Source organism: Panicum hallii, chromosome 2 (genome assembly GCF_002211085.1).
Source record: "Panicum hallii strain FIL2 chromosome 2, PHallii_v3.1, whole genome shotgun sequence".
NCBI lineage: Eukaryota > Viridiplantae > Streptophyta > Magnoliopsida > Poales > Poaceae > Panicum > Panicum hallii.
In genome coordinates, this window is record NC_038043.1 from 48,055,590 (window position 1) to 48,079,800 (window position 24,211).

Genomic DNA, 24,211 nt, shown 5'->3' on the forward strand with positions numbered 1-24,211 from the left:
CGCGCCTGCTTAGATTGTAAGGTGATACCTGGGGAGTGTGTTGTCCCCAAACACAAGCTTGTGGTGGCGGATTTTCGTTTTCGGGTACGTACCCACCGGGACAAACGTGCCAAGATTGCGAGAACGAAGTGGTGGAAGCTTAGGGGGGAAGAGGCACAAACGTTTAAGGAGAGGATGCTAGGCGAGGGGTCTTGGGAAGAAGGGGCAGATGTAGATGATATGTGGCTAAAGATGGCGACATGTGTTTGGAAGGTGGCTTCAGAAGTGTTTGGTGTGAGTAGGGGAGGCAAGCAGGAAGTGAAAGAGACTTGGTGGTGGAATGACGAGGTGCAAAGGGCTATTAAGGAGAAGAAGAAGTGTTTCAAACGCCTTCACCTCGACAAGAGCGCAACCAACATCGAGGGCTATAGATTGGCGAAGAGGTCTGCAAAGCGAGCTGTAAGTGTAGCGAAAGGTCAGGCTTTTGATGACCTTTATCAACGGCTAGGTACGAAGGAAGGAGAGAAGGACATTTATAGGATAGCTAGGGCCCGCGAGAGGAAGACAAAAGACATAAACCAAATCAAATGCATTAAGGATGAGACAGATCGACTCCTGGTGAAGGATGAGGAGATCAAGGACAGATGGCGAGAATACTTTGACAAGTTGTTTAATGGGGAAAATGAGGGTCCTACCTTCGTGTTGGACGACTCATTTGATGATACCAACAGACGCTTTGTGAGGAGAATTCAGGAGGCAGAGATCGGGGAGGCTTTGAAGAGGATGAAGGGAGGTAAAGCGATGGGTCCCGATGGCATCCCCATTGAGGTGTGGAGATGCCTGGGCGAGAGGGCGGTAGTATGGTTAACTAAGCTTTTTAACCTAATTTTCCGGTCAAACAAGATGCCGGAGGAATGGAGGAGAAGTATTTTAGTACCGATCTTCAAGAACAAGGGAGATGTTCAAAGTTGTACTAACTACCGGGGGATTAAGCTGATGAGCCATACGATGAAGCTTTGGGAGAGGATTATCGAGCATCGACTAAGAAGATTGACAAGGGTGACCCAAAACCAGTTTGGATTCATGCCTGGGAGGTCGACCATGGAGGCGATTTTCTTAGTACGACAGTTGATGGAGAGATATAGAGAGGAGAAGAAGGACTTACACATGGTCTTTATTGACCTAGAGAAGGCGTATGACAAAGTACCGAGAGACGTCATGTGGTGGGCCTTGGAAAAACACAAAGTCCCAACTAAGTATATTACCCTCATCAAGGATATGTACAAGGATGCGATGACTTGTGTTCGAACATGTGATGGCGATACCAGTGACTTTCCAATTAAAATAGGACTACATCAGGGGTCAGCATTGAGCCCTTATCTATTTGCTTTGGTGATGGATGAGGTCACAAGGGACATACAGGGTGATATCTCTTGGTGTATGCTCTTTGCTGATGATGTGGTGCTAGTTGACGAGAGTAGGGCAGGGGTTAATATGAAGTTAGAGCTGTGGAGACACACATTAGAGTCGAGGGGTTCAGGCTGAGTAGGATCAAGACCGAGTATATGATGTGCGACTTTAGCCCGACTAGGCATGAGGATGGGGACGTTAGCCTCGAAGGTCAAGTGGTGGCCAAGAAGGATACTTTCCGGTATCTAGGATCAATGCTTCAGAAAGATGGAGACATTGATGAAAATGTTAGACATAGAATTTCAGCCGGTTGGTTGAAGTGGCGGCAGGCTTCTGGCATCCTCTGTAACAAGAAGGTGCCACAGAGGCTAAAAGGTAAGTTCTATAGGACGGCGATTCGCCCGGCGATGCTATATGGTGCTGAATGTTGGCCTACAAAAAGGCGACATGTCCAGCAACTGAGTGTAGCAGAGATGCGTATGCTGCGTTGGTTCTACGGGCATACAAGAAGGGATAAAGTCCGGAATGAAGAGATTCGAGATAGGGTCGGGGTGGCACCTATCGAGGAGAAGTTGATTCAACATCGGTTGAGATGGTTTGGACACGTACAACGGAGGCCTCCCGAGGCGCCGGTGCGTAGTGGAGTTTTAAAGTGGGGCGATAATATAAAGAGAGGTAGAGGTAGATCTAGACTAACTTGGGACGAGACGGTCAAGAGAGACCTTAAGGAGTGGAATATCGCTAAGGAATTAGCTATGGATAGGAGCGCTTGGAGATTAGCAATTAACGTACCTGAACCGTGACATTTGTTACTTTTTATTTAACCCCTAGCTCTTCCTTTGGCTTGTGCCCTTTTTATGTTTCTTATTCTTGTGTTTCTGGGTTTCATCTCTAGCCTACCCCAACTTGCTTGGGACAAAAGGCTAAGTTGTTGTTGTTGTTGCTGCTGCTGCTCTTTCTACAATTTAATGGATGATGACTTGATTATGATGTGATCCTGGTAATTAATGCGTGATGGCTGGTAATTAATGCGTGATGGCTTGATTCTAATGTGACACCTGATTAGATTTTAGTAATGGGTGAAAACTGTATAATATTTATATAGATATGATGATTTGTGGCCTGATGCTTTTCCACATCTTTCAGGTCTTAGTACAGTACCCCAGGGGGACTAGAAGAGCCGTATTTTATTTCTTGTCATGCTGAATGATTAAGAAGTTAGGAAATTTCATTCTTCAGGGTAATTTTTTGGGCAGTATTAATCAATTGTTGACTGGGTCTTTTTCCGGCAAGCAAATAACAGAGGATCAAATTTTGTGGGAGCTGCATGTTAAGAAATAAATTTAACTAGGATTCTTTTTAGGAATTTCCTTGAGTAGACAAAACTAAGAACTTGTGATTTTTATATAGAAACATGGATCATGTGACTAACATATATTGTGTGTCCAAAAAAGCAGATATGCACTTATGTGCCTCTTCCGTTTGAGCTTCAAGCAACGTCTTTTCGATTTAATAATATGCTTTCTCTTCAATTTCAATAGCTTGCGTATTTTATTATACATAGTCATGCTTTATTGTATTGCCACGCTCTAATTTACCGGTAGCAATACACCGACACATACCTTAAATATAAAATAGGGTTTGTTGAATGCATACTCTGATTGTATAGCATTATTTAATTATCTTAATATAATGGATTATGATTGAAAAAATTATTACCTTGTTAAATGATCTATATATTGCACTATAAATCTTGCACCGTCCGTAGCAATGCAAGGGAACGAACCGAACCTATAGTAACAAACAAAATCAAGAAAGCCCTTTCTCTTTCCCCTCTTATCATCTCCGCTGGCTTCCTGAGAGTCCTGCCGTCTCTGCCCCCTGCCTTCATGAGGGACGAAGGAAGAATATGGCGCAGTGCGAGGTGAGCAGCAGGTCCGCCCCTCCAGCGAGTTGTGGGCGGCTCCAGCAGGCCGGGCGTGCGTGGCTGCGGCCCCCGAGGCGTGCGTGGCGAGTGCGGCTCCGACAGCCCGCCCGTGCCCGCTGCGGACCCCGCGGAGGCGAGCGAGGCACCTTCCCCGCGCGTGCGAGGCAAGCGGCGGCGCAGCTGCCTGACGCAGCGTCGAGACCCGCGCGCGGGGCGGCGGCGCGCCCCTGCCAGGGAGCAGCACGCAGCTTGTCTGTTTTTGCTCGTTTCTCATCCAATAACTCCGTTCTGCAGCGGCTTCCGGCGAGAACTGCGACCGCTGCCGTGGCCGTGCATTGCGCAGAGCGGGACGTGCCCGCCCGCGCTCTACCGGGAGCGGCTTGCCTGCCCGGCGCGAAGCGCAAAGTCCGCGCGACGGGGAGCAGCCAAGCAGGTGGTCGACGCGAATCGCGGCGCGTCCTGGGTGGGAGCGGATCGGGCGGTGCGAGCGCTGATCATGGGCTTGGAACCGGCGATTTGGGGAAGAGATAAGGATGCTGCCGGTGATTGCGGGTAAGGTTGGGGAGGGGTAAAATCGGAAGAACGACGTCGATCACATCTGTTTTAACGGCGTTGAGCTCTATTTTCCGTCAAAAATAACGTCTAATGCTATGTAAGGGATGAAGTTAAATTTTCAATGGTACCGAAGGAATTATTTAAATTTTAATGGCATAGAAGGGATGGTAAATTTTTAATGGCAAACAGAGAATTGCCCCGAGTAGATAAGGAGGGCTAGGCGGATTAGGGCGGTGTGTGGCCGTACGGGAGGGTAAAAGCAAGTATCTTTGTCATACTGCAGAGGAACCTTCTCCAAATTAGATCTGATTATGGACCGTCCAATCTAATAAACTCTGATTATAGACCGTCCAACCTAATAAACCAGACGTAATGCAAAAAAAATTCAACTTAATTTAGCCCTAGACAATATGTAAGCTGACTCGCGAAAATTTGACCCGCCATAAAGACTCGGATCGGATCGAATTTTTAATTAAAAATCCGACTCAACCCAAAAATTGTACATAAAACTTAGTCGGGTCGGACCAAACAAAAACTAACTGAATCTTTTAATATACAATGTTAACTCTAACCTAGCTCTTATAAGATTTGAGCATCAGAATCTGAATCTTTTTTTAACCGAAGTCATCAGAGGAGACCTCTACCTATTTATTTATATAATTTTTTATTTAATCCAAATTCATTTTAATTCGCTTCTACAAAAAGTCGGATCTTGACCTAGTGGATGCTACTCAAGTTCTCTAACTACCACGCTAGAGGCCTTTTTTCACATTGGAATCTGAATCTTGTTGTATAGATGTTAAAAGAAGTGGATAAAATATAGATAGGTGCAAGTGAAATAAAGTTGGATTATGTTTAGATGGTATCACTATCATATTAATGTGCAACGGCATCACTATCATATTAATGTGCAATAATGAGAGTTTGTCTTGCATAGTATTTGCCTCTTCTGTTTTTTTTTTCAAAACATAGTAAAGACACCGATGCTCATGTACGTTCATACACCCACCTCTGTGAATACACACACGTATCCGTACCCCTATGAGCATTGGATCTCCGAGAGACTGAGCCGACTGATCTTCGAGATTGACGAAGTCACCGTAAACGTGTTGCGTCGAAAGAATGTCGCTTACCATAAATAACGCCGGTTAAATCTCGAAATATATTCAAGAAAATGCGAGCGTCCATATTGAGTTAAGAACTCGAATTCGGATGAGCAGATTTCACCGCAAGAAACTAAGATAGGTTCAGTTCGCTCCCATTCTGTCGTTGGATTGGCACTAAATTTGCGAGGATATGTGCAAGCGGCATTTTTGTTACACTAATATAGTCAATATTGAAAATATTGTACTTGTTTTTGATCTGGAAGGTTCTCAAGGTACTAGTCATCTGAAACAAAAGGTCGACGGCTGCTGACAGACGCCACAATATTCTGCAACCAGTGTTCTTTGTTCTGGTCAAGAACGTCACTGTTCTTCCCCCTCGGGCCTCAAAGCAAATGAAGACTACGGACAAGAGGGGATTTCAGACTTCCACCAATCATGCAACATGATCCTGAGACTTCACTGATCAATCCAACCGGATGAATCACATCCGAGACGAATAGACGATAGGAAACAAACAAAAATTTCAGTGGTTGCCTGGCAGCCACAAAAATGAGCTCGGATAGATATTCAACACTTCAGCGCTCCGTTACCCAGAAAGGTTTTTTTTTTAACGTTGCAATGATCTCTATAAGCTGAGCAGTATCCAATCTTCTCTTCATCTGTGAGTAGTCAGCAGAGCAGGAGAAGATGTCTCCTTACGTGCTCGCCGCCGCCGCCGCCGTGCTTATCGTCTTCCTCTATGTCGTCAAGAACCGTCGGCGCGGCAAGCTCCCGCCGTCGCCCCCGTCCCTACCGCTGATTGGCCACCTCCACCTCATCGGCCACCTCGCGCACCGTTCATTGCACGACTTGCAACTTCGTTACGGCGGCAGCGGCGGCCTCCTCTTCCTGCAGCTCGGGCGCAGGCGGACGCTGGTCGTGTCCACGGCCGCGGCAGCCGCGGACCTGTTCAGGAACCACGACCTCGCCTTCGCCTCCCGCCCGCGCAGCGTGGCAGCGGAGAAGCTGACGTACGGCTGCAGCAACGTGTCGTTCGCGCCGTACGGCGAGAACTGGCGCCGGGGCAAGAAGATCGCCGTGGTCCACCTCCTCTCCCCGCGCCGCGTGGAGTCGTTCGCGCCCGTGCGCGCCGCCGAGGTGGCCGCGCTCGTCTCACGGACCCGCCGCGCCGCGGAGGCGGGGGAGGCCGTGGAGCTGAGGGAGCTCCTGTACGGCTACACCAACGCGGTGATCACCCGCGCGGCGACCGGTGCCGCCGGGGCAACAGCTGAGAAGATGAAGCAGCTGATGGGGAACTCCGAGGCGCTGATGGCGGGCTTCCAACCGGAGGACGTGCTGCCGGACACGCCGGCGAGGTTCGTGAGATGGGCGACGGGCCTCGATAGGAAGATCGACGACATGGCCGAGGCGTGGGACAGGTTCCTGTCCGAGATAGTGGCCGCGCACAAGGAGAAGGGGACCGACGGTGCAGGCGAGGAGGATGAGGACTTCTTGGACGTCTTGCTGCGGCTGAGGGAAGAAGGCGCCGACGGGCTCGAGCTCACAGACGATCGCATCAAATCCATCATCGAGGTCATCTTCGCAAAAATGCTCATCCCATTTCTCAAGAAATTTCTACTCATCTTGTTCTCCTGATCCGTGCTCGATTGTTGCGTCTGCAGGACATCATAGCCGCGGCAACTGAAACATCGTCGCAGACGCTGGAATGGGCCATGGCAGAGCTCGTCGCCAACCCGCGGGTGATGGCCAAGCTCCAGGACGAGATCGCGCGCGTCGCCACCGCCGATCAGCCGGCCGTCGCGCAACCGGACCTGAACAAAATGGAATACCTGAAGGCGGTGCTCAAGGAGGTGCTCCGGCTCCACGCGCCGGCGCCGCTCCTCGTCCCTCACGAATCGACGACGCCCGCGGTGGTGCAGGGGTACGAGATCCCGGCCAGGACCGCGCTCTTCATGAACGCGTGGGCGATCGGGCGGGACCCCGCGGCGTGGGACGCGCCGGAGGAGTTCCGGCCGGAGCGGTTCGTGGGCGGCGGCGCCCCCGTGGACTTCAGAGGGACCGACTACCAGCTCATCCCGTTCGGCGCCGGGCGGAGGATCTGCCCCGGCATCAACTTCGCGCTGCCGGTCCTGGAGCTCGCGATCGCCAGCCTCCTGCGCCACTTCGACTGGGAGCTCCCCGCCGGCATGCGCCCGGAGGACCTCGACATGGGCGAGGCGCCGGGGCTGACGACGCCGCGGCGGGTTCCCCTTGTCCTAGTCCCCAAGAGCAAGGCGCCCGCTTAGCCAGAACTCCAGTAGGAATCGGTGTGCTGCCCCCAGCCCCAATTTGGCATCCTTCCATGGGAACCTTGGTTTGTGTTTGAAGTACGTTGTTGTGTTGTGGATCAAGATTCTTCTTGTTCTGTCGTGAATCTGAACTCACCAACGCCTGAACACGTTTGGGACAGGCACAAGTACAATAGAATACTGATGCAAAAAGCACAATACGATACTAAACAACACACAAGGATTGCGACATTCCAGGATCTTGATGCTGCAGCAAACAAAACGCACTGCTGCAAGAATTCGAGAACGGGTGAGAACCAGAAGTGCAACAGGGCAAAACGAACCACTGAAACAATAAAATCACACTTGTTGCAGCAATGATAAACAGCACCAAAAATTCCATTGGGCTCAAACATTCGGAAGCTATCTGATGTAACAATTCCATTCACCTATTGTAGTATGCATGTCCCCAAAACGAAATTCTCCATGGATTTTTCCATGTAACAATAAAACCACACTTGTTGCTTGCTTGGACGGCTCTGCTGTTTTCTTCCATGAATTTTTGCTAGCTTGAATGGATTTTTCTTTTCTTTTCTTTTCTTTTTGAAGGAGTTGAATGGATTTTTCTACTTGTGAGTTGTGTGCATGAGTGCACTGTGCACCGTTTTTTTAGAGTAATAGGATCGAAGCCCCCGTCTTAAGGGCCTGTTTGGATCCTTTGGCAAAAGGGCAAATAGTAAAAAATTTGCTCTTTTTTTTCCATTTGGACCCAAACACCCTATGGCAAAAGGAAACAGCAAAAACATATGGCAAAAGGAAAACGCAAAAACAGCAACCCTATCTTGTATCCCGTTCGATCCCGCATCCGCCCGACCTCCGCCAGTCCGCCGCATCCGCCCGACCTCCGCCGCGCGGCACCCCCGCCGCCCGGCGCCTCCGCCCGGCGCCCGGCCCCGCCGCCCGGCGCCTCCGCCGCCCGACCCCGCCGCCGCCGCCAGCACCGGACCCCAACCGCCAGCGCCCGCACCCGCCGCAGTGCCGGCCTCCGCCGACCCCGCCGCCAGCGCCCGCCTCCGCCTCTCCCTCACGCCCACCGCCAGTAGCAGCCGCTACTCCCTGAGACCGCGCCCACGTCCTCACTGGCCGAGTCCACCGCCACCGGCGCATCTCCTCGGCCTCCGCCTCCGACGACCCCAAAAGCAGGACCGGAGATGGCCGGATTTGGGGCTGACAGGACCCGGGATGCACTTTGGTTTGGACTGTATAAATTTTGGATTGTCAATTTTATGCACTCTGTATGAAATGGCGGGAAAGAGGTGGCGGGAAAGGGGATAGGAGAGGGAGAAAAGGGGTTTAAATGAGCTTTTGCCAAAACTTTTGCCATTTGGATCCAAACATCCCTAATGGCAAAAATTTTGCCACTTTTGGCAAATGGCAAAATTTTTGCCCTTTTGCACTTTGGATCCAAACACTAAGCAAAGCAGAAGACGTTTCAGCGGTTATACATACAGTTCAGGAGTGCAACTTGCACTGTGCACCGTTGAAACTTGAAAAGGTTGGTTTTCTCCAGAGCCTGCCTAACGGGCTTTGCAAGATTAATGGGCCTCTTCGGGCCACGGGGCTGATCGTGCCTCGTGCCGGCCCGGCTCGGAATAAATGCCTCCTGGGCCGTGCTTCGGCTCAGAGTTGGGCACAGCACGGTACGGCTCATCCCGATTGTGCATAATGGGCCGTGGCGCCCGTTGGGCCAGGTCTGTCATGTCGGTTAGTTACTTTCCTGAGCGGGGCTGAGCGCGAGCGTGGAACCAAGTCGTGAAGGCGGACGGCCCCACACGGCAGCCAGCGCTGTTTTCCCATTAGACCGCTAATTTCGTCACGGAGGCAGGAGAGGAGGGAGGGGGGGCAAGGCCAAAAGAGAGATGGGGGAGGCATCGCCGGAGTCCGGCGTCGCGGCGGCCGGAGGCGCCGCTGGTCCCGTGCCGCCGCGGAAGGGAAAGTCATGCAAGGGCTGCCTCTACTATTCGTCGGTGCTCAAGTCCCGCGGCTACAATCCCATCTGCGTCGGGATCCCCCGCTCCATCTCCCAAGGTCACAAACCCTAACCCGATGCGCCTCAATCTGCAATCTGTTCGACCGATATTTGCTGCCCAATCGACAAATTTGCCTCCTTTTGGATGCGAATTTGTTTCTTCGAAAGAAAAAAAAACTCTTGTTTGAGTTACCCCTGATCTGAAGATCTGATGAGGCTATTGATGATTTGGTGTGTTAGTTCCGAACTACGTGGTGGATGAGCCTAAGGAGGAGGCGATGTCGCATGGGCATGATCTGAGGCAGTTCAGGTACGGGTGCGCAGGTTACTCCATGTACGTGGACAACAGGGACAGCCAAGGTGGCGAGAGCGAGGGCAAGACGTTGTTGCCGTATTGCCGGGGGCTCGAGGTTGGTTTTCCTCACTTGTTTGCAGTCTGAAGCTTTGAAATTAGCTGTTTATGTATTTTTGCCAATGATCCGATGCAGCTGCTGGCATGTGTCTCTGTTCTGTTTCTGTTAATTTACATGTATAGGAAACATACCACAGCATAGGCAGGTAGTTAGTATAACATAATAGGGTCGCCAACTTCTTCACACTTTTGATGTACTAGATACTCATCAGGTAGCCAATGTGTATTTTTTCCTGCATCCTCCCCTTGATATCCTGACAAATCAGTAATCTCCATATCGTGTAGGAATAGAATTTATAGCATAGAGAAGATATGTGAGCACTAATTCCCCAACACCTGCATCTTGCCAATTAACCACATTCATGCACAACAGTGCTAGATTTAATTTACTGTTGTCATTAGAATTGCTATTCATCAAGGGGAAACAGTATTTTCTTACCTACCTAGGAGGTAAGTTTCATTTCATTGTAGTGGATATTGTTGATTGTCCTTTTTCCTGACGCTGCTAACCGTTTTGTATTGACCATTTGATGCCTTGACCTCCTTTTGAGTGTTTTCTTTTTCTGCCTACCACCAGCAACCATCATCACATATGATGATCCCAGTCTTGAGCTAACCGTGTAAGTTGTAATATGATCTCACTTTTGACTACTTTGATTCCCAACCATCATCCCATATGAGGATCCCAGTCCTGCATTACTTTCATGGGTGGGATATTGGTAGGAGACATCAGCCCCTATGATTCATGCGAATCCTTGTGGCTCAGTCCCACTGGATATCAAGGAATGGTAGCATAATTTTTCTCTCTAGGCTTCTCTGTCAAACTCTGTTCCGGAGTATAGTATGCTCTCTGAATGCAATGAACTGACTTTCTTCCTCCCAAGAGGCCAATAATATATTTTACTTTTAGGATGCGTGATTGGGCTATGCTTATGTACATTTTTCTAGTTGCTGAAGTTCTGTATATGGTCCTAATAGAAGCGAGAAATGTCCCTGCAGCTATTGGCAGACAGCAGATTGGTCGAGAAAAAACCGTCTACTGCTGAACAAGCTCCAGCACATGTTTCAAATGATGGTATGTGAAGTTTTCTTCTTGGTGTTATATATCCAGTGGTTCATCCTCATCTAAATTTTACCAAGCACATTAGTTGGGACATGGATATACTTTTGAACCACAGTCAGCTGCATTGCTGTATTCAAAATCCAATATACATATACGATCCTTTCCTTTTCTTTTGAATAAATTATAGCAGGACATGAGCTAGTTGAATTCATGCTATGCTATCATGCCATATTGTCATTATGTTTAGTCAAATTGATCTGTCATCTCAAAGGTTTTGGTTTTGGTTTAGGTTTGTCCTGTCTCTTGTATTCTTGATATCAGCAAATCATATCTGGCATTGATCATTCGTATTAATTTTGGTAATGTCTTCATGTTTCCTTTTGCAGCAGCTACAGCCCGCTCTCACCAGCAGGGACAACAGAGACCCGCGCACTTGGCGAGACAGGAATTCTTGGGGAGGAAAGCTACATTCCATATCTCACTCTTCTTGGTCCCCACTTTGCTATATTGACTTGCTGATGAATAAGGATGGTGCAGGTTTAAGAGGAGCGCCGGACTGGTGGCCTCAGGTGTTGCCAAGAACCTAAACAAAACGGCCAATTATATCAAGGAAAATGTCCAGGACATAGTGTACCCTGATCGCCGCCCACCGAAATAGCAGCTGTGCCAAGGGTTCATCTATGCTCAGGTTGAGAGCTGGAGAAAATGTTTCATGATGGAAACATTACCAAAGGCCTACCTGACGGTTCATAGTTTTACCGTCTCAGCAAGAAGCAGGTCCAGCTTCATTGCTGAAAGAAAATGGTGACTTTCTGGGATACCAAATTTCTGCTGAACTTGCATGACTTTGTAATTTACGGCTACATACAAGTCCAATGGTGTACGTTCAAATAATATGCTGCTTGGTTGAAGTGAAAATCTAATTTTGGTTGCTGTACTGATGAATAATTCCAGCCGGTCACAGTGGAACTCAATGGGGCAAAAAGTTTCTGTTCCATTCTTCTATTGTTACCAGAAAGGCCATGGTGCCTGCTCTTGTTCACTTTGAGCTGCTGAGAGACACTTTTTTCTGTCTCGTTCAGAATCGCATCTCATTTCCAGAGTTGCAAAAGTTCCCTTGTTAGATACTGCGTTGTTCAGTACTTTGTATAATAAGCAAATCTCTCGTATGAAGATGTTTATAATATGTCTAAGCAAATCTCTCGTATAAAGATGCAATAAGTCTAAATAAGTCTAAATAGGTGTTTGGTTATATTAACTTATACCAGAAGTATAACAAGCTTCTGTAGTAGCAAATGATCTTTGTACCCTTTATTAATATTGTCTTTCTCAAAGAGGCTGAATGGATAGGATTATGGAGGGTAGAGATTGGAAAGTGCTGTTTTTCTGTTGGGGTTCATAGGAAATAAATCTCATAAGCACCTCTTAAAGGGACTTGTGGGCTTATAGAGAGGTTTATAATAAGCCTCACCTTTTAAGTGTTTGTTTGGATGAAATGGAGCTTATTTAGGACTTATTAGATGGGGCTTGTAATCCTCAGGTAACCAAACACCTCTTAGAAACACTCCTTAGGATCTATTTGGATCTTGAAGAATAAAATTTTGTTCCATCGTATCGGATATTTGAACATCAATTAAGAATATTAAACATAGAGTAATTAACTGCATAAATGGAGACTAATTTATGCGATGAATCTATTAAATCTAATTAGATCATGCTTTGACAATGTTACACTACAGTAAACATATGCTAATCATAGGCTAATTAGCATTAATGGATTCGTCTCAATAGTTAGCTGCAACTTATATAATTAGTTTTACCATTAGTTTTTATTTAATCCATCTAATTAGTCTTAAAAACGGACCCATAAAAACACTCCCTGTAGATACGCCCTTGTGCACCTTTTTACTCGCATCTGCTCAGCTGCTGGCCTGCGCTGCTGCCCTCATTGAATGCATTCAGAGTTGAACGGTCGTCTGCGCTGCCAGTGCCAGAGCCCACGCACCCCACATGCCCTCCGGCCACTGTACTTCGTTCAGATTCCTCATCTCGTCTCATCACAGGCGCGGAGTGAGACCGGTTGCACCTGCACCGGATCTGGTCCTGTTTACCACCGGCTGCAGCCAGCAGCTGAACGCCGGAACCCAGCCAGTGCGGCGGCGGGTGCTCCGTGTGGTCATCGTCGTCGACTCGTCGGGGCGGGGCGATTCAAACTTGGGTGGTGGTGGGGGCAACGGGCACCCGGCGCCGGACGGCGAGCCTGACATGACATCACGTCACATCAGTGATCTCCTGCCCCAGCCCCTCTCCGCCTGCCTCTCGCCCCCCAAGCTCCTCCCTCTCGCTGCCTCCCACTGCTCTGTCACGGCTGAACGTGCTCGAACGTTGCTCAGGCTCAGCCATTGCTCGGCGTTCTGAATTTTCTGAATTCTGTCCAAGAAAACATTACTATGATACGAATGCTGGGCGCTGGCTGGTGTCATGCCATACCACTGTCACTTTGAAAAGTGTCACTCATCAGGCGTTGCTGCATTACGCCCCGTTTGGTTCCGGACAAACATTACTACTAAAGTTTAACCCTCTAAAACCAAGCACTTCCATAAAGATTCTCTTTGATCCGAAGCATTGACCTGATCTTGGACCAGGCCATGCACCGTATCCTTTGAAATTTGGTGCTCCCAGGCCTGCCACGCTGTACTTGAGGCTGCAAAGAGAGAGAGGGGGGAAATATTCCAAATGATTTGCTCAAAAGATGCGAATTATTTGGCCTTTGTCAGTCGGCACTCAGCTGCAGAGCCATTGCCCCAGCCCAAGGAAAGCTGCCGGTCTTCCAAATTGTGAGGCGGCCGGTGATCTCATCTCATCCCCTTTCCCCAGCTCCCCTCCCCCCAGTTCCTGGCGGCGCACTGCCTGCCGGCCCATCAGCGCTTGGCAAAGGCATGGCATCACCAGTTCACGACCCGACGCCATTAAAGGGACCTGCGGTTTTGAACATCGAAAAGGTGGGGGCAAGATCTGGCGACGAGTGCTGCTGTAAAGCTCAAAAGGAGAAAGCAGCAGAGCAGGGGGGCCGTCGTTATCTAAAAGGAAATCAAAGCAGCCGGGCATGGACTTGAAACCAAAGCTGAAGTCCCCACTGCTGCTGAAGTCCACTCCTAGGTCAACTGGGTCGCCTCGCCTCTTTACTAGCTTAGTGCGTCTGTGCTGTTTTTTACTTAATCCGAAGTTACCAAATGTGTTGGTGAGCATCCCAGTGGTGCGTTGGAATGTTCCGTCTTGAAATTGTATCTTAGAGCCAGTGATGTACCGACAAGGAGGTTGTTTAGTTTAACCTCAGCTCATCCATATCCTGATCCTGATCCTGATCCTCTGCGGTTATGCGGATGCAAGCAGTTATTTGTGCTTCTGCTTCTCCATAAAAGACCACAAGACACTAGTCCTTAGCTCTCCTGGCTGGCCTTTTTCTAACTACCCACTGGATTTTCCTTCTTTACAAAAAAGTACACACACTAGTCTTAAGACCGCATGTTTGGAGCGTTGTGTTCCTTCCAAGGCAAAGCTCGAGGAGAAGCGCCAAAAGGGGAGGCAACGATCACACGTGTGGTCCGGCGCTCACCAAGCAATGATCCTACACCCCGTCCATGCGTCGAGAGGGACTTGTCGGGCACATCCCCGTCTTCATGCCGGGAAGCAAAGATCCCCAGAGCACCCAAACCCTAAACTTAAACTTGCAACCAAGATGGCCAAGGCACTCAACCCCACACCCATCACGAGAATGCGGAGGAAGCAACCCGAGAAGGCACAGAAACCCTCCACCACCACCACCAAGTGAGCACCGAGGAAGCATGGGGGAGCACCCGGCGTTTCGGCAACCAGCACGACGACGTTCGGCCAAACGCCACACGGAGCGCGGGGCGCGCACGCAGAGCACACGCGCAGAGAGAGGAGAGAGAGAAACGGGCGACAGGGCAGTGGTCAGTCACTGAGCGAGCATCTCCATTAAAGAAAGCCGAGGCCGAGGAGAACAAAGCGTAAACAAACCAATCCGCGCCGCAACAGTGCGGTGGCATGGCACGGGATTTTGAATCCAATTTCCAGTCCACAGCTGAGAGTTGAGAAGGCCCCCTTGTTCCTGTAGACTGTAGTGCGAGGAGGAGGCCAGAGGCCACGGCCGGGCCACCCACACGACACACCAACCCCCCTGCCTGGCTGCCTCCTCCTCCTCCCTTTCAAACCACTCCGCTCCGGCTCCCATCTGCGTCAGCTTCGTCTTTGCTTCCAGCTTCCGGCGAGCTGCTAGCGAGCTCGTCCGCGGCGGCCATGGTGGCCCTGCTCGGCTTCTTCCTGCTGCTGCTTCAGCTCGGGCCCTCTTCTTGCAGCAATGTGAGTGAGCCTGACCGGCCGGAGTCCTGGTGGTTATTCAGCCTCCCAATCCCCGGCCCGGGCGGTTCTTGAGCTGATGCGGTTTCGTTTCCTGCAGGTGTACATTGTGTACATGGGGGAGAGGAGCCCCGAGCTGCAGCCGGCGCTGGTCCGGGACGCGCATCACGGCGTGCTCGCCGCCGTCCTCGGCAGGTGAGTGATCTCACCTTTGATCTGCTTGATTCCTGTGGATTAGCATTAGCCGTGATGCATCCAGCGACTCATGGCGGCGAGACTTTGCAGCGAGCCGGCGGCCAAGGACGCCATCCTCTACAGCTACCGGCACGGCTTCTCCGGGTTCGCCGCCGTGCTCACGGACAGGCAGGCGGCGCGGCTCGCCGGTGAGCTCACAATTTCGCTGACCTCGTCTTCTGCTTCGGCGGCTTTCCTGTGCGATCCTGACGAAGGCCCTCCTGCTTTCTTGGGCTCCAATCGAATTGCGGTGTCGAAGATTGGCCTGGAGTCGTGCGAGTGGTGCGGAATCGTGTTCTTGACCTGCACACCACCAGGAGCTGGGATTTCATGCGAGTGAAACCGGCGTCCTCGGTTGGAATCCTCTCGGGGAGTAGATTTGGGGAGGATTCCATTATCGGCGTGCTAGATACTGGTCAGACTTTTTATTTTCCTCTCTTCAAGAAGTATCTGTTTGTAGGTAGCAATTGGGATTATGACTGACATTGCAGCGCTAAGATTGAGGTGTCCTGGTGGCTTGCACTTTGCAGGGATATGGCCGGAGTCGGCCAGTTTTAGAGACGACGGCATCGGCGAGGTTCCACGGCGGTGGAAAGGGAGGTGTATAGCCGGAGACAGATTCAACGCTTCAAACTGCAACAGGTTGGCCTGCACTTAAGCTTCACCGTACTGCTTGCCTGTAAGAGATTTTATCACTGCTTGAATTCTACTGGCTGTCCTGGTAGTGACTTCAAATTCATGATAGGATAGGAAAATAATAGGTGCGAAATGGTACATAAAAGGGTACGAAGCTGAGTATGGCAAGATGAACACAACCGACATCTACGAGTTCATGTCCGCGAGAGATGCTGTCGGGCATGGCACGCACACGGCGTCCACTGCTGCTGGTGCTCTGGTAGCTAATGCAAACTTCAGGGGCCTTGCCAGTGGTGTTGCAAGGGGAGGGGCACCGAGGGCTAGGCTGGCCGTTTACAAAGTGTGCTGGGCCACCGGAGATTGCACTTCTGCGGACATACTTGCAGCTTTTGACGACGCTATACATGACGGTGTTGACGTGCTTTCAGTGTCCCTGGGGCAAGCACCACCCCTCCCTGCTTATGTTGATGATGTCTTGTCCATTGGATCCTTCCATGCTGTTGCAAAAGGGATTGTTGTGGTCTGCTCTGCAGGAAACTCTGGACCTTATTCAGAGACGGTGATCAACTCAGCACCCTGGATTGTGACCGTTGCTGCTGGCACACTTGATAGGACTTTCCTCACAAAGATCACCCTTGGAAACAACAGCACCTATGTGGTAAGAATTTCATCTGAATTTTTGGGTTGAGACTTATGCTGTAATGCAAGCACATGATATGCCAATATTTGTGCCTCACATTCTGATGTCTGATGGTGCAGGGGCAAACATTGTACTCCGGAAAGCATCCTGCCAAAAGTGTGCGTGTAGCCTATGCTGAAGATATTGCATCTAATAATGCAGATGATACAGACGCAAGGTAAACTTTGTCGTCCTCAGCCTCTTCTTCTGATAATTCCTTGAGTTCAACTTCCATATTGGCTCATGTCTTTGCAGAAGCTGTACTGCAGGATCTCTGAACTCTACTCTAGTGAAGGGAAATGTGGTGCTTTGCTTCCAAACACGAGCACAGAGATCAGCATCAGTGGCAGTAGAGACTGTCAAGAAAGCTCGTGGTGTTGGAGTCATCTTCGCCCAGTTCTTAACCAAGGACATCGCATCTTCATTTGACATTCCCTGTGTTCAAGTAGACTATCAAGTTGGAACAGCTATACTTGCATACACTACTAGCATGAGGTATGCAAACAGTGCCATATATATTTCAACAGTTGTAACAATCTTGCAACATGCTGTATTGACAGCAAATTTCTAATAATTTCTTTGCTATACACAGAAACCCAACAGTTCAGTTTGGCTCAGTGAAAACTATTCTTGGAGAACTGATAGGCCCAGAAGTTGCATATTTCTCATCCCGGGGTCCTAGCTCTCTATCCCCCTCTGTTCTGAAGGTAAAACATCACCTCCAGTTGATCAAACTTCATCCTTAAGTCTCTCTATAATAGTGCCTGTCCTAGTTGGTTTCAAAAACTCCGCACCTTCTTCTGCAGCCAGACATTGCCGCCCCAGGTGTCAACATTTTGGCTGCATGGACACCTGCTGCTGCCATATCATCCGCCATTGGATCTGTGAACTTCAAGATTGATTCAGGAACCTCGATGTCCTGCCCACACATTTCAGGCGTGGTTGCTCTCCTCAAATCAATGCATCCTAATTGGAGTCCTGCTGCAGTAAAATCAGCACTTGTCACAACAGGTAATGACTCATCTGCTTCTCTAGTCAAAGATGTTTTTGACCCTAACAAGTCAACGCCTTGCAGCCAATGTCCATGACAATTATGGGTTTGAAATTGTATCTGAGGCAGCACCCTACAATCAGGCAAACCCATTTGATTATGGAGGTGGTCATGTGGATCCAAACAAGGCTGCACACCCCGGTCTTGTGTATGACATGGGAACATCTGACTATGTGCGCTTCCTTTGTTCCATGGGCTACAACAGCTCGGCCATCAGCTCCATGACTCAACAGCATGCGACATGCCAGCACACGCCGAAGACACAGCTAAACCTGAATCTGCCATCCATCACCATTCCGGAACTGAGGGGCAAGCTTACAGTGTCAAGAACAGTCACGAATGTTGGCTCAGCCATGTCGAAGTACAGAGCTCATGTGCAACCTCCGCCAGGTGTGGATGTGGTCGTGAGCCCCTCACTCCTGGTCTTCAACTCGACCATGAGAAGGTTGACATTCAAGGTGACGTTCCAGGCCAAACTGAAGGTGCAAGGGAGGTACACCTTCGGTAGCCTGACATGGGAGGATGGTGCCCACACGGTGAGGATCCCTCTTGTGGTTCGGACGATGATCAGTAAGTTCTACGTCAATGCATGAGCTAATGTGTGTGTTAATCGGCGATGGTGAGACGGACAACATGTAACTCGCTAATTTCTCCGATTCTAATGGCATTGGTGATTGGGGTTCCTGATTGGATTGAATTCAACTACTGATTGAGACGAACAAATAATAAAATGCTCAGAGAAATTGAACCTTTCCTTTGATTGCTAATAATGAGTTTCTCTTGTTACACAACAATGAGGGTGCAGTGAGAAAGCATATCAATCTAGTACACACCAACAGCAGTCAATTTGGGAGCGCCATATCTGACGCAGAAGAGAAGGCCAGTAATCTAATTCAATTGGGAACAGAAGAGGGCATACACATGACACGCGCATCAGGGCTTAGCGCCGTCGCTGGGCTTGGTGTCAGCGGAGGAGTCCTTGCCACCGGAGCCTGAGGCGGCCGCGTGGGCGGCGAGGACCTTGTCGTACGCGTCGAGCTCGTCGAAGTAGATGTCCCAGACGCAGCGCACGCAGCCGCTGCCGCAGCAGTCGCCCGGGAGCGGCTTCTCGGGCGGCTGCGGCATCGGCGCCGGCGCGGGCGCGGGCGATGGCGCGGCGTCGGGCTTGGTGGCGCCGCCGCCGTCGGCCGAGGCCATGGGCGTCCCAGGCGGCAGGCAGTCGCTGCGGCAGCGGCGGAGGACGAGGAGAGGGCGCGTCGGCGCGGGGAGCAGAGGCGGCGGGATCGGGGCCGGGACGCGGAGGACGGCGCCCAGCATAAAGCCGAGAGGTGGCGTCGTCGAAAGGGGAAGGGACGCGGAGGAGGAGGCTGCGTGATTGGGTCGGGAGTTCGGAGGGTCAGAGTCTGCCACAAGCCAGCGCGGACGACCGAACTGACGCACGGCACGTCGCGTTTGGTTTGTTGGTTCATTTTCTTTCTCTGCTCATGGAAGACGAGTCGAATTTTGATCGGCGTGGCCTTATTTTCGGCGAAGTTCGCAGAGCCGAATCAACATCTGACAGTTAATAAAGGATTATAGCATGTTCCTCATCAAGAATTATCTAAGAAAAAATAAAATTAGTTTTCACCGAGCAATCATTGACTTTTTGGACTTTGACCATTCGTCATATTTAGAAAGATATAATGTCATCTTTTTTCTCTTTGAACAGTACTTTTTTTTTCAAATTCGCATTAAATTTTTAAATAAGACATGGTCAAACGTCATATAAAAAAGAAAAAATCCATTTTGATCATTGAACTATCACTGCAACCAGATATCCGCAACCACCTAACTCTCCAAACCTTCATATTTGACCATCAGACGATTTTAATGGGTGGTTTTGGTGATGTGGATGCCCCATGGCAATGGGTTAGCCCTCCTCTCTCTTTCTTCTATCCTCTCCTCTCTCTCTCACTCCTACTGCTCCACCGCGGGCCCAAGCCGCCGCGCAAGCAAGCTGGAGCTCTGCCGCGAGCGAGCGCCGCCGACTTGACCACCGCCACACCGGCTCCGAGCCAAATCAACTGTCTTTCTCACCGGTCTCCCCGCTTCCGCACTCCTCCAGGCACCCCAACCCCGAGCTCCTCCGGCTCCCCTCCGACATGCCCCCGTGCAAGCGCGTTCAGGCCACCGCCGCACCGGCTCCGAGCCCCTCATCTTCACCTCCGGCACCGGCGCATGCTCCAGCTCCGCCACCTTCCCGCTCACCAATGCACTCATGACAGACAACATCTGCCCCTCCGCCCGCCTCGCCAAGCCGCTGCCGTCCTCCTGCTCCGCCACCACATCACCACCACCGCCCCTGCCGCGGGTCGCCCAGCACGACGTCCACGGTCCGGCACCGCCAACTACGGCTACGGGAGCACGTGCGCTCGCGGCTGCGGCATGCCGACCAACAAGGATGACGCCATGGCTAGGCGGACCATGGCGGCCGCCGACCCCGAGAAGGTCAAGAAGGCAGGGAACGGCCAGTACAGTACGGGCCAGCGCCGCCGGGCAAGCGAGCTGCAACTCTGCCGTGGGCCAATGCCGCTTGCTGGGCGAGCAGAAGCTCCGCCGTGGGCCTACACCGCTCGACTCCGCCGCGGGCCAGCGCCACGGGCCGGGCCAGCTGGAGAGGCGCGTGGGGGGAGGGTGGCGGCAGGCGTAGGGTGAGAGGAGAGGGATAGGAGAGAAGAGAGAGAGATGAAGAGGAGAGAAGAAAGAGAGAGAGGAGAGAGGAGGGCTGACAGGTGGGCCCCACCGCCATGTGGCGTCCACGTCACCAAAACCACCTAGGAAAACTGTCCGATGGCCAAATATGAACAATTTTGAGAGTTGGATGGCTGCGAATGTCTGATTTTAGAGTTGCATTGTTAAATCCGGACGTAGTCGATAGTTCGATAGCCAAAAGTAGATTTTTTTCCTATAAAAACAATGATGACAAACATTTTTGAACGAAGGGAGGGAGTACCAATCTACCTAGGAGACCAGGGATCCAGATCCACAGCCACAAAAGGCAACACTTTTAGAGAACAGGTTACCGTATTGCTCTCAGATACAGTGCCATAGGTTCAAAATGAGATAGCCACCAAGAGTTCCGCTGAATTGTCAGTGTCAGTATTGAATATAATCCACCTTTTTGCTACAAACAGGCGAAAACAGAAAAGAAAAGAGTAGATTTCCAATTATGTGTCTTTGAGTATATTTGATCATACATGTTCTGTGTAGCATTATAGTTTTCAGTAGACAAACCCAGAAAACCTCATTATTCCAAGGTGAATACTGAACAGCGAAGCTAGAATGCGTGCCATTCAGGATAAGCACGCGCGCTACACTGTAATCACGCACTGCTCCTGGCTCTAGATTGTTCTTTTTTTCAGAGAGGCTCAGTTTCTGTGATCCGTTGCGATCAGGAACCAGGATCAGGTGTACCTGAACTGAAAGGCATAATCTGCAGGCACGCTTCTTTGTCAAACGACTTCATGGAATTTTCAGCCAGGTGGCAGACTATGCTCAACGAGAACAAAACCTGTATCTGTAAATGGGCCACAAGACGTTAATCGTTGGTCCTTGAAGCACTTTAACAACTTCCTCTGCTCTAGATTGTATCCCTTTTAGAAACTTGGCAAGAACACGTTGCTGATAAGAACCACATTCCTGTAAAACAGAAAAAATAGGATGGGTGATTGAGAAGATGCTCATGACAAGGCCCAGCTCTTTGTAGAACTCAGAAGTTTGTGAATCTTACAGTCCGGATTAAGACTCTCTCAATTCTCTTATTAAGAACAGCATAAAGTTCGTCAGGTGAAAAATCTCTTTTTCCAACTGTAAGTCCATGAAGTAGCGCCTTGTTCCACTCATTAGGAGCTGCATGGCACCATCTCTATATGTGGAAGTATATAACTGCAACACCTTTTGCATCATAGCTTGAAGCATGGTTAATCACCATCTTGTTTAGCCTATACATATGTAAATATGTTACAAATCATATGAAAAATGAAATTTGCCAATGTTGGGAACAATACACAACTTGCTAGCATAAAGGAAGAAAATAACACTTACTAAGCACTAACTTCTGACAGAAATCCCTCATCAAGCTGTCCCTCTTGTTCACTGCCCGTGCCACGGGTATATCTGCCAGGATCCAAGGGGCTGCATGGCATGCGCCAGCCTGCCACCGTTAGTTAGGATAAAGCCTTTAAGTCAGTTAGATAAGGTAGGATTGTTAGTTTGTTAGATCTATTGCTTGGAGGTTGTGCACGTGTGCAGTGCAGCCTATCTCTATAAAGGCAGGCACATGGTACTGTCAATCTCAAATCAAGCAATCAATGGAGAAGAATTAGTCTCAAATCCCCCAAATAGTCTAGTCTCCCTCCAAGCCGACTTAAGCCGACTTCGCCTGCCTATCTTCCAGGTGGTGTTTACCCTAATGATCCTAGGATCGTGACAGTGTGATAATTCCTGGGAATATCAGGATGCCATGAAAAAATCATATAAGAAATCTGGGGAAAAACGGCAGTTTGGCTTTTCAATGTACAGAATGTGACACAAAGAAAATACAGTTTGTTAATCAAAATTTTCGAGCCTGAAAGAAATGTTGGTTGAAAAGCAGAGACAATGGTAACAACAGGCATTGGTAAAGCGTAACCTGAATTGGATCTTTGTCATGAACATCATATTCGCACAACACATCTTTTCAATTAATGCAGATGACAATGTAACAAGGTTTAACTTTACAGGCATTCTAAAAACAAGACCGAGATAAAATGCATGTAAAGGCCAGCACCAACAGAAAGTATGCAGAAAAATAGGAGATGTGGCCTTGCTTTCTCCATCAATTCAAGAGCATCTTGGATCCCTTGGTGGCCACTTGACATCTCATCATGCATTGCAGGATTAATTACTGCCTTCCGCACATCAATTGGTTGTTCAATTTTTTTCTGCATATAACATAAGGGGGGGAATTAGCAGCATGCAACACATATCTGCAATAAATTAAGAAATACAAAAGGTTTACGCACTTCACGTCAAGACATAGGCACCTGTACTATATGAGGACTTATGCACGATGGAACATGGTTCTTGCACCAGTCTTGCGGACAAGCCGGTCAACAATGCAAAGTTACATTCATCGATAAAGAAGATAATTACATCGATAGGAAGGCAAACTGTATTCATTCGTGAAACCATGCTTTATTATCATCTGATTTGCAGAGGGTCAATTGTACCTGCCAGCCGAACCCAGAAACCAACATCAAACACCAGAACATTTTCAGACACTATTTGATCAAGCTGTCTACAAGAAAGGGTGTATTAATAATTTAATCAGGTGAAGTCATTATGGCAAAAGAAATAAGAAAACAAGCAAGGTTTTCCCAGTTGATTTAACAGAGAGATAAGAACTAAATATTTTTGAAAGTATAGTAGACACATTTAGGCAAACTTTAAACACTGTCCAAAGCATGTAGGAGAGAATAGTAAGCAAACTAAAATCAACCCATCAGTTTATAAGTCAATTGTCAACTAGCTTCTATAGTTCAAAAGTAGTTGATCAAAATTAGGTCCAGTGATAAAATTCATCAATCATTTCTTAGTTTGCTTCTACAAGTAACAAAGGATGCAAGGTCAAATTTAGGCACTTAGCATAATGCGGACTAGTAAATTGGATGAAATCAATTGAGTGAAGTCGGAATTGGCGATGTACTGTAGTATGGTAATAACTGGTAATGTCATCTAATTATGGCCACTGATCAGCCAGATATACATCACATTTACCTCTCTAGAATTTGCTTCTGAGAGCATATCAATCAGCCTATCCACTTCAATCGCCTTCTTGAGAGATTCTTCAGGAGCTTTATCAACAGCGCATAACAAAGTGCTCCTGTTCAATGGATCATAAGCTGTTAATTATGAATATTCAACTGCCATGCTACAGAATTACACATTGAAGTTCAAGATAGAAAGCTGAAATCATAGATCCTAATAATAGCAGGGTAGTAGTAACACCAATCATACATTTGCATCAGCAGATAGAAAGCTGAAATCATAGATCCTAATAACAGCAGGGTAGTAGTAACACTAATCATACATTTGCATCAGCAGCCTAGAGTTAGGCATCCATTCATCCAATCTTTCAAACAGCAGCCATGCTAATTGACCGGTTACACTGCCAGGGTCACAATTTAATACTGAGCAAATTAAAAAAATGCGGAATTTCTACTGGGGTATTTATCTCGTGTTCAGTATTCAGTTATAATTTCCCCGATTCATTAAACCTCTTATTCCCGCAATAAGAAAAATGCCAAGCAAGCCTAAGGAGACAACCCTGAGAAAACACATTGCTCCCAATCAACAGGACAGAATCGAACAGCTGAGTAAAACGCCGTCACTTCTACGGCAGAAGCAGCAACCAGGCAACCAAACCAAGTGCGTACAAGTACATGACTAATGAAACTAAAAGCA

General features: G+C 49.0%; 4 protein-coding genes and 3 long non-coding RNA genes across 13 annotated transcripts; 4 read left to right on the plus strand and 3 right to left on the minus strand.

The window, feature by feature from the left end:
- The first annotated feature begins 3,174 nt into the window (after positions 1 to 3,174).
- On the plus strand, positions 3,175 to 4,022 carry LOC112882335. Its single transcript, XR_003226646.1, has 2 exons — positions 3,175 to 3,313; positions 3,611 to 4,022. It is a non-coding gene; the product is annotated as an uncharacterized LOC112882335 (long non-coding RNA).
- Positions 4,023 to 5,473: 1,451 nt separating this feature from the next.
- Positions 5,474 to 7,390, plus strand: LOC112882334 (cytochrome P450 71A1-like). The gene is made up of 2 exons (XM_025947364.1): positions 5,474 to 6,549; positions 6,639 to 7,390. The coding sequence occupies exons 1-2, from the start codon at positions 5,665 to 5,667 to the stop codon at positions 7,260 to 7,262; spliced, it is 1,509 nt and encodes a 502-aa protein (XP_025803149.1). The 5' UTR covers positions 5,474 to 5,664; the 3' UTR covers positions 7,263 to 7,390.
- Positions 7,391 to 9,092: 1,702 nt separating this feature from the next.
- LOC112881164 lies at positions 9,093 to 11,753 on the plus strand. Of its 2 annotated transcripts, none has more exons than XM_025945856.1 (5): positions 9,093 to 9,332; positions 9,514 to 9,683; positions 10,685 to 10,760; positions 11,138 to 11,207; positions 11,286 to 11,753. In XM_025945856.1, the coding sequence occupies exons 1-5, from the start codon at positions 9,164 to 9,166 to the stop codon at positions 11,404 to 11,406; spliced, it is 606 nt and encodes a 201-aa protein (XP_025801641.1). In that variant the 5' UTR covers positions 9,093 to 9,163; the 3' UTR covers positions 11,407 to 11,753. The 2 variants fall into 2 exon arrangements, with proteins under 2 accessions (XP_025801641.1, XP_025801640.1); XM_025945855.1 differs by having other exon boundaries at positions 9,098 to 9,332; positions 11,135 to 11,207.
- Positions 11,754 to 14,770: 3,017 nt separating this feature from the next.
- On the plus strand, positions 14,771 to 18,413 carry LOC112881163 (subtilisin-like protease SBT3.6). Of its 2 annotated transcripts, XM_025945854.1 has the most exons (11): positions 14,771 to 15,131; positions 15,229 to 15,323; positions 15,414 to 15,511; positions 15,622 to 15,777; positions 15,893 to 16,004; positions 16,113 to 16,656; positions 16,758 to 16,855; positions 16,933 to 17,172; positions 17,270 to 17,384; positions 17,484 to 17,688; positions 17,753 to 18,413. In XM_025945854.1, exons 1-11 carry the CDS (start codon positions 15,069 to 15,071, stop codon positions 18,319 to 18,321), a joined length of 2,295 nt encoding a protein of 764 aa, XP_025801639.1. In that variant the 5' UTR covers positions 14,771 to 15,068; the 3' UTR covers positions 18,322 to 18,413. The 2 variants fall into 2 exon arrangements, with proteins under 2 accessions (XP_025801639.1, XP_025801638.1); XM_025945853.1 differs by having other exon boundaries at positions 14,771 to 15,511; positions 16,936 to 17,172.
- On the minus strand, positions 16,721 to 19,282 carry LOC112881165 (vegetative cell wall protein gp1). Of its 3 annotated transcripts, none has more exons than XM_025945860.1 (2): positions 18,648 to 19,282; positions 16,721 to 17,112 (listed from the first exon to the last, which is right to left on the minus strand). In XM_025945860.1, exon 1 carries the CDS (start codon positions 19,043 to 19,045, stop codon positions 18,662 to 18,664), a length of 384 nt encoding a protein of 127 aa, XP_025801645.1. In that variant the 5' UTR covers positions 19,046 to 19,282; the 3' UTR covers positions 16,721 to 17,112; positions 18,648 to 18,661. The 3 variants fall into 3 exon arrangements, with proteins under 3 accessions (XP_025801645.1, XP_025801644.1, XP_025801642.1); XM_025945859.1 differs by lacking the exon at positions 16,721 to 17,112 and adding an exon at positions 17,216 to 17,655; XM_025945857.1 differs by lacking the exon at positions 16,721 to 17,112 and adding an exon at positions 17,216 to 17,658 and having other exon boundaries at positions 18,648 to 19,281.
- A 1,661-nt stretch (positions 19,283 to 20,943) lies between these two features.
- Positions 20,944 to 21,914, minus strand: LOC112882113. The gene is made up of 3 exons (XR_003226611.1): positions 21,812 to 21,914; positions 21,498 to 21,708; positions 20,944 to 21,406 (listed from the first exon to the last, which is right to left on the minus strand). It is a non-coding gene; the product is annotated as an uncharacterized LOC112882113 (long non-coding RNA).
- Positions 21,915 to 21,929: 15 nt separating this feature from the next.
- On the minus strand, positions 21,930 to 24,211 carry LOC112882112. 3 transcript variants are annotated; one of them, XR_003226608.1, is made up of 3 exons: positions 23,525 to 24,211; positions 22,792 to 22,977; positions 21,930 to 22,689 (listed from the first exon to the last, which is right to left on the minus strand). It is a non-coding gene; the product is annotated as an uncharacterized LOC112882112 (long non-coding RNA). The 3 variants fall into 3 exon arrangements; XR_003226609.1 differs by having other exon boundaries at positions 22,771 to 22,977; XR_003226610.1 differs by having other exon boundaries at positions 22,792 to 23,041.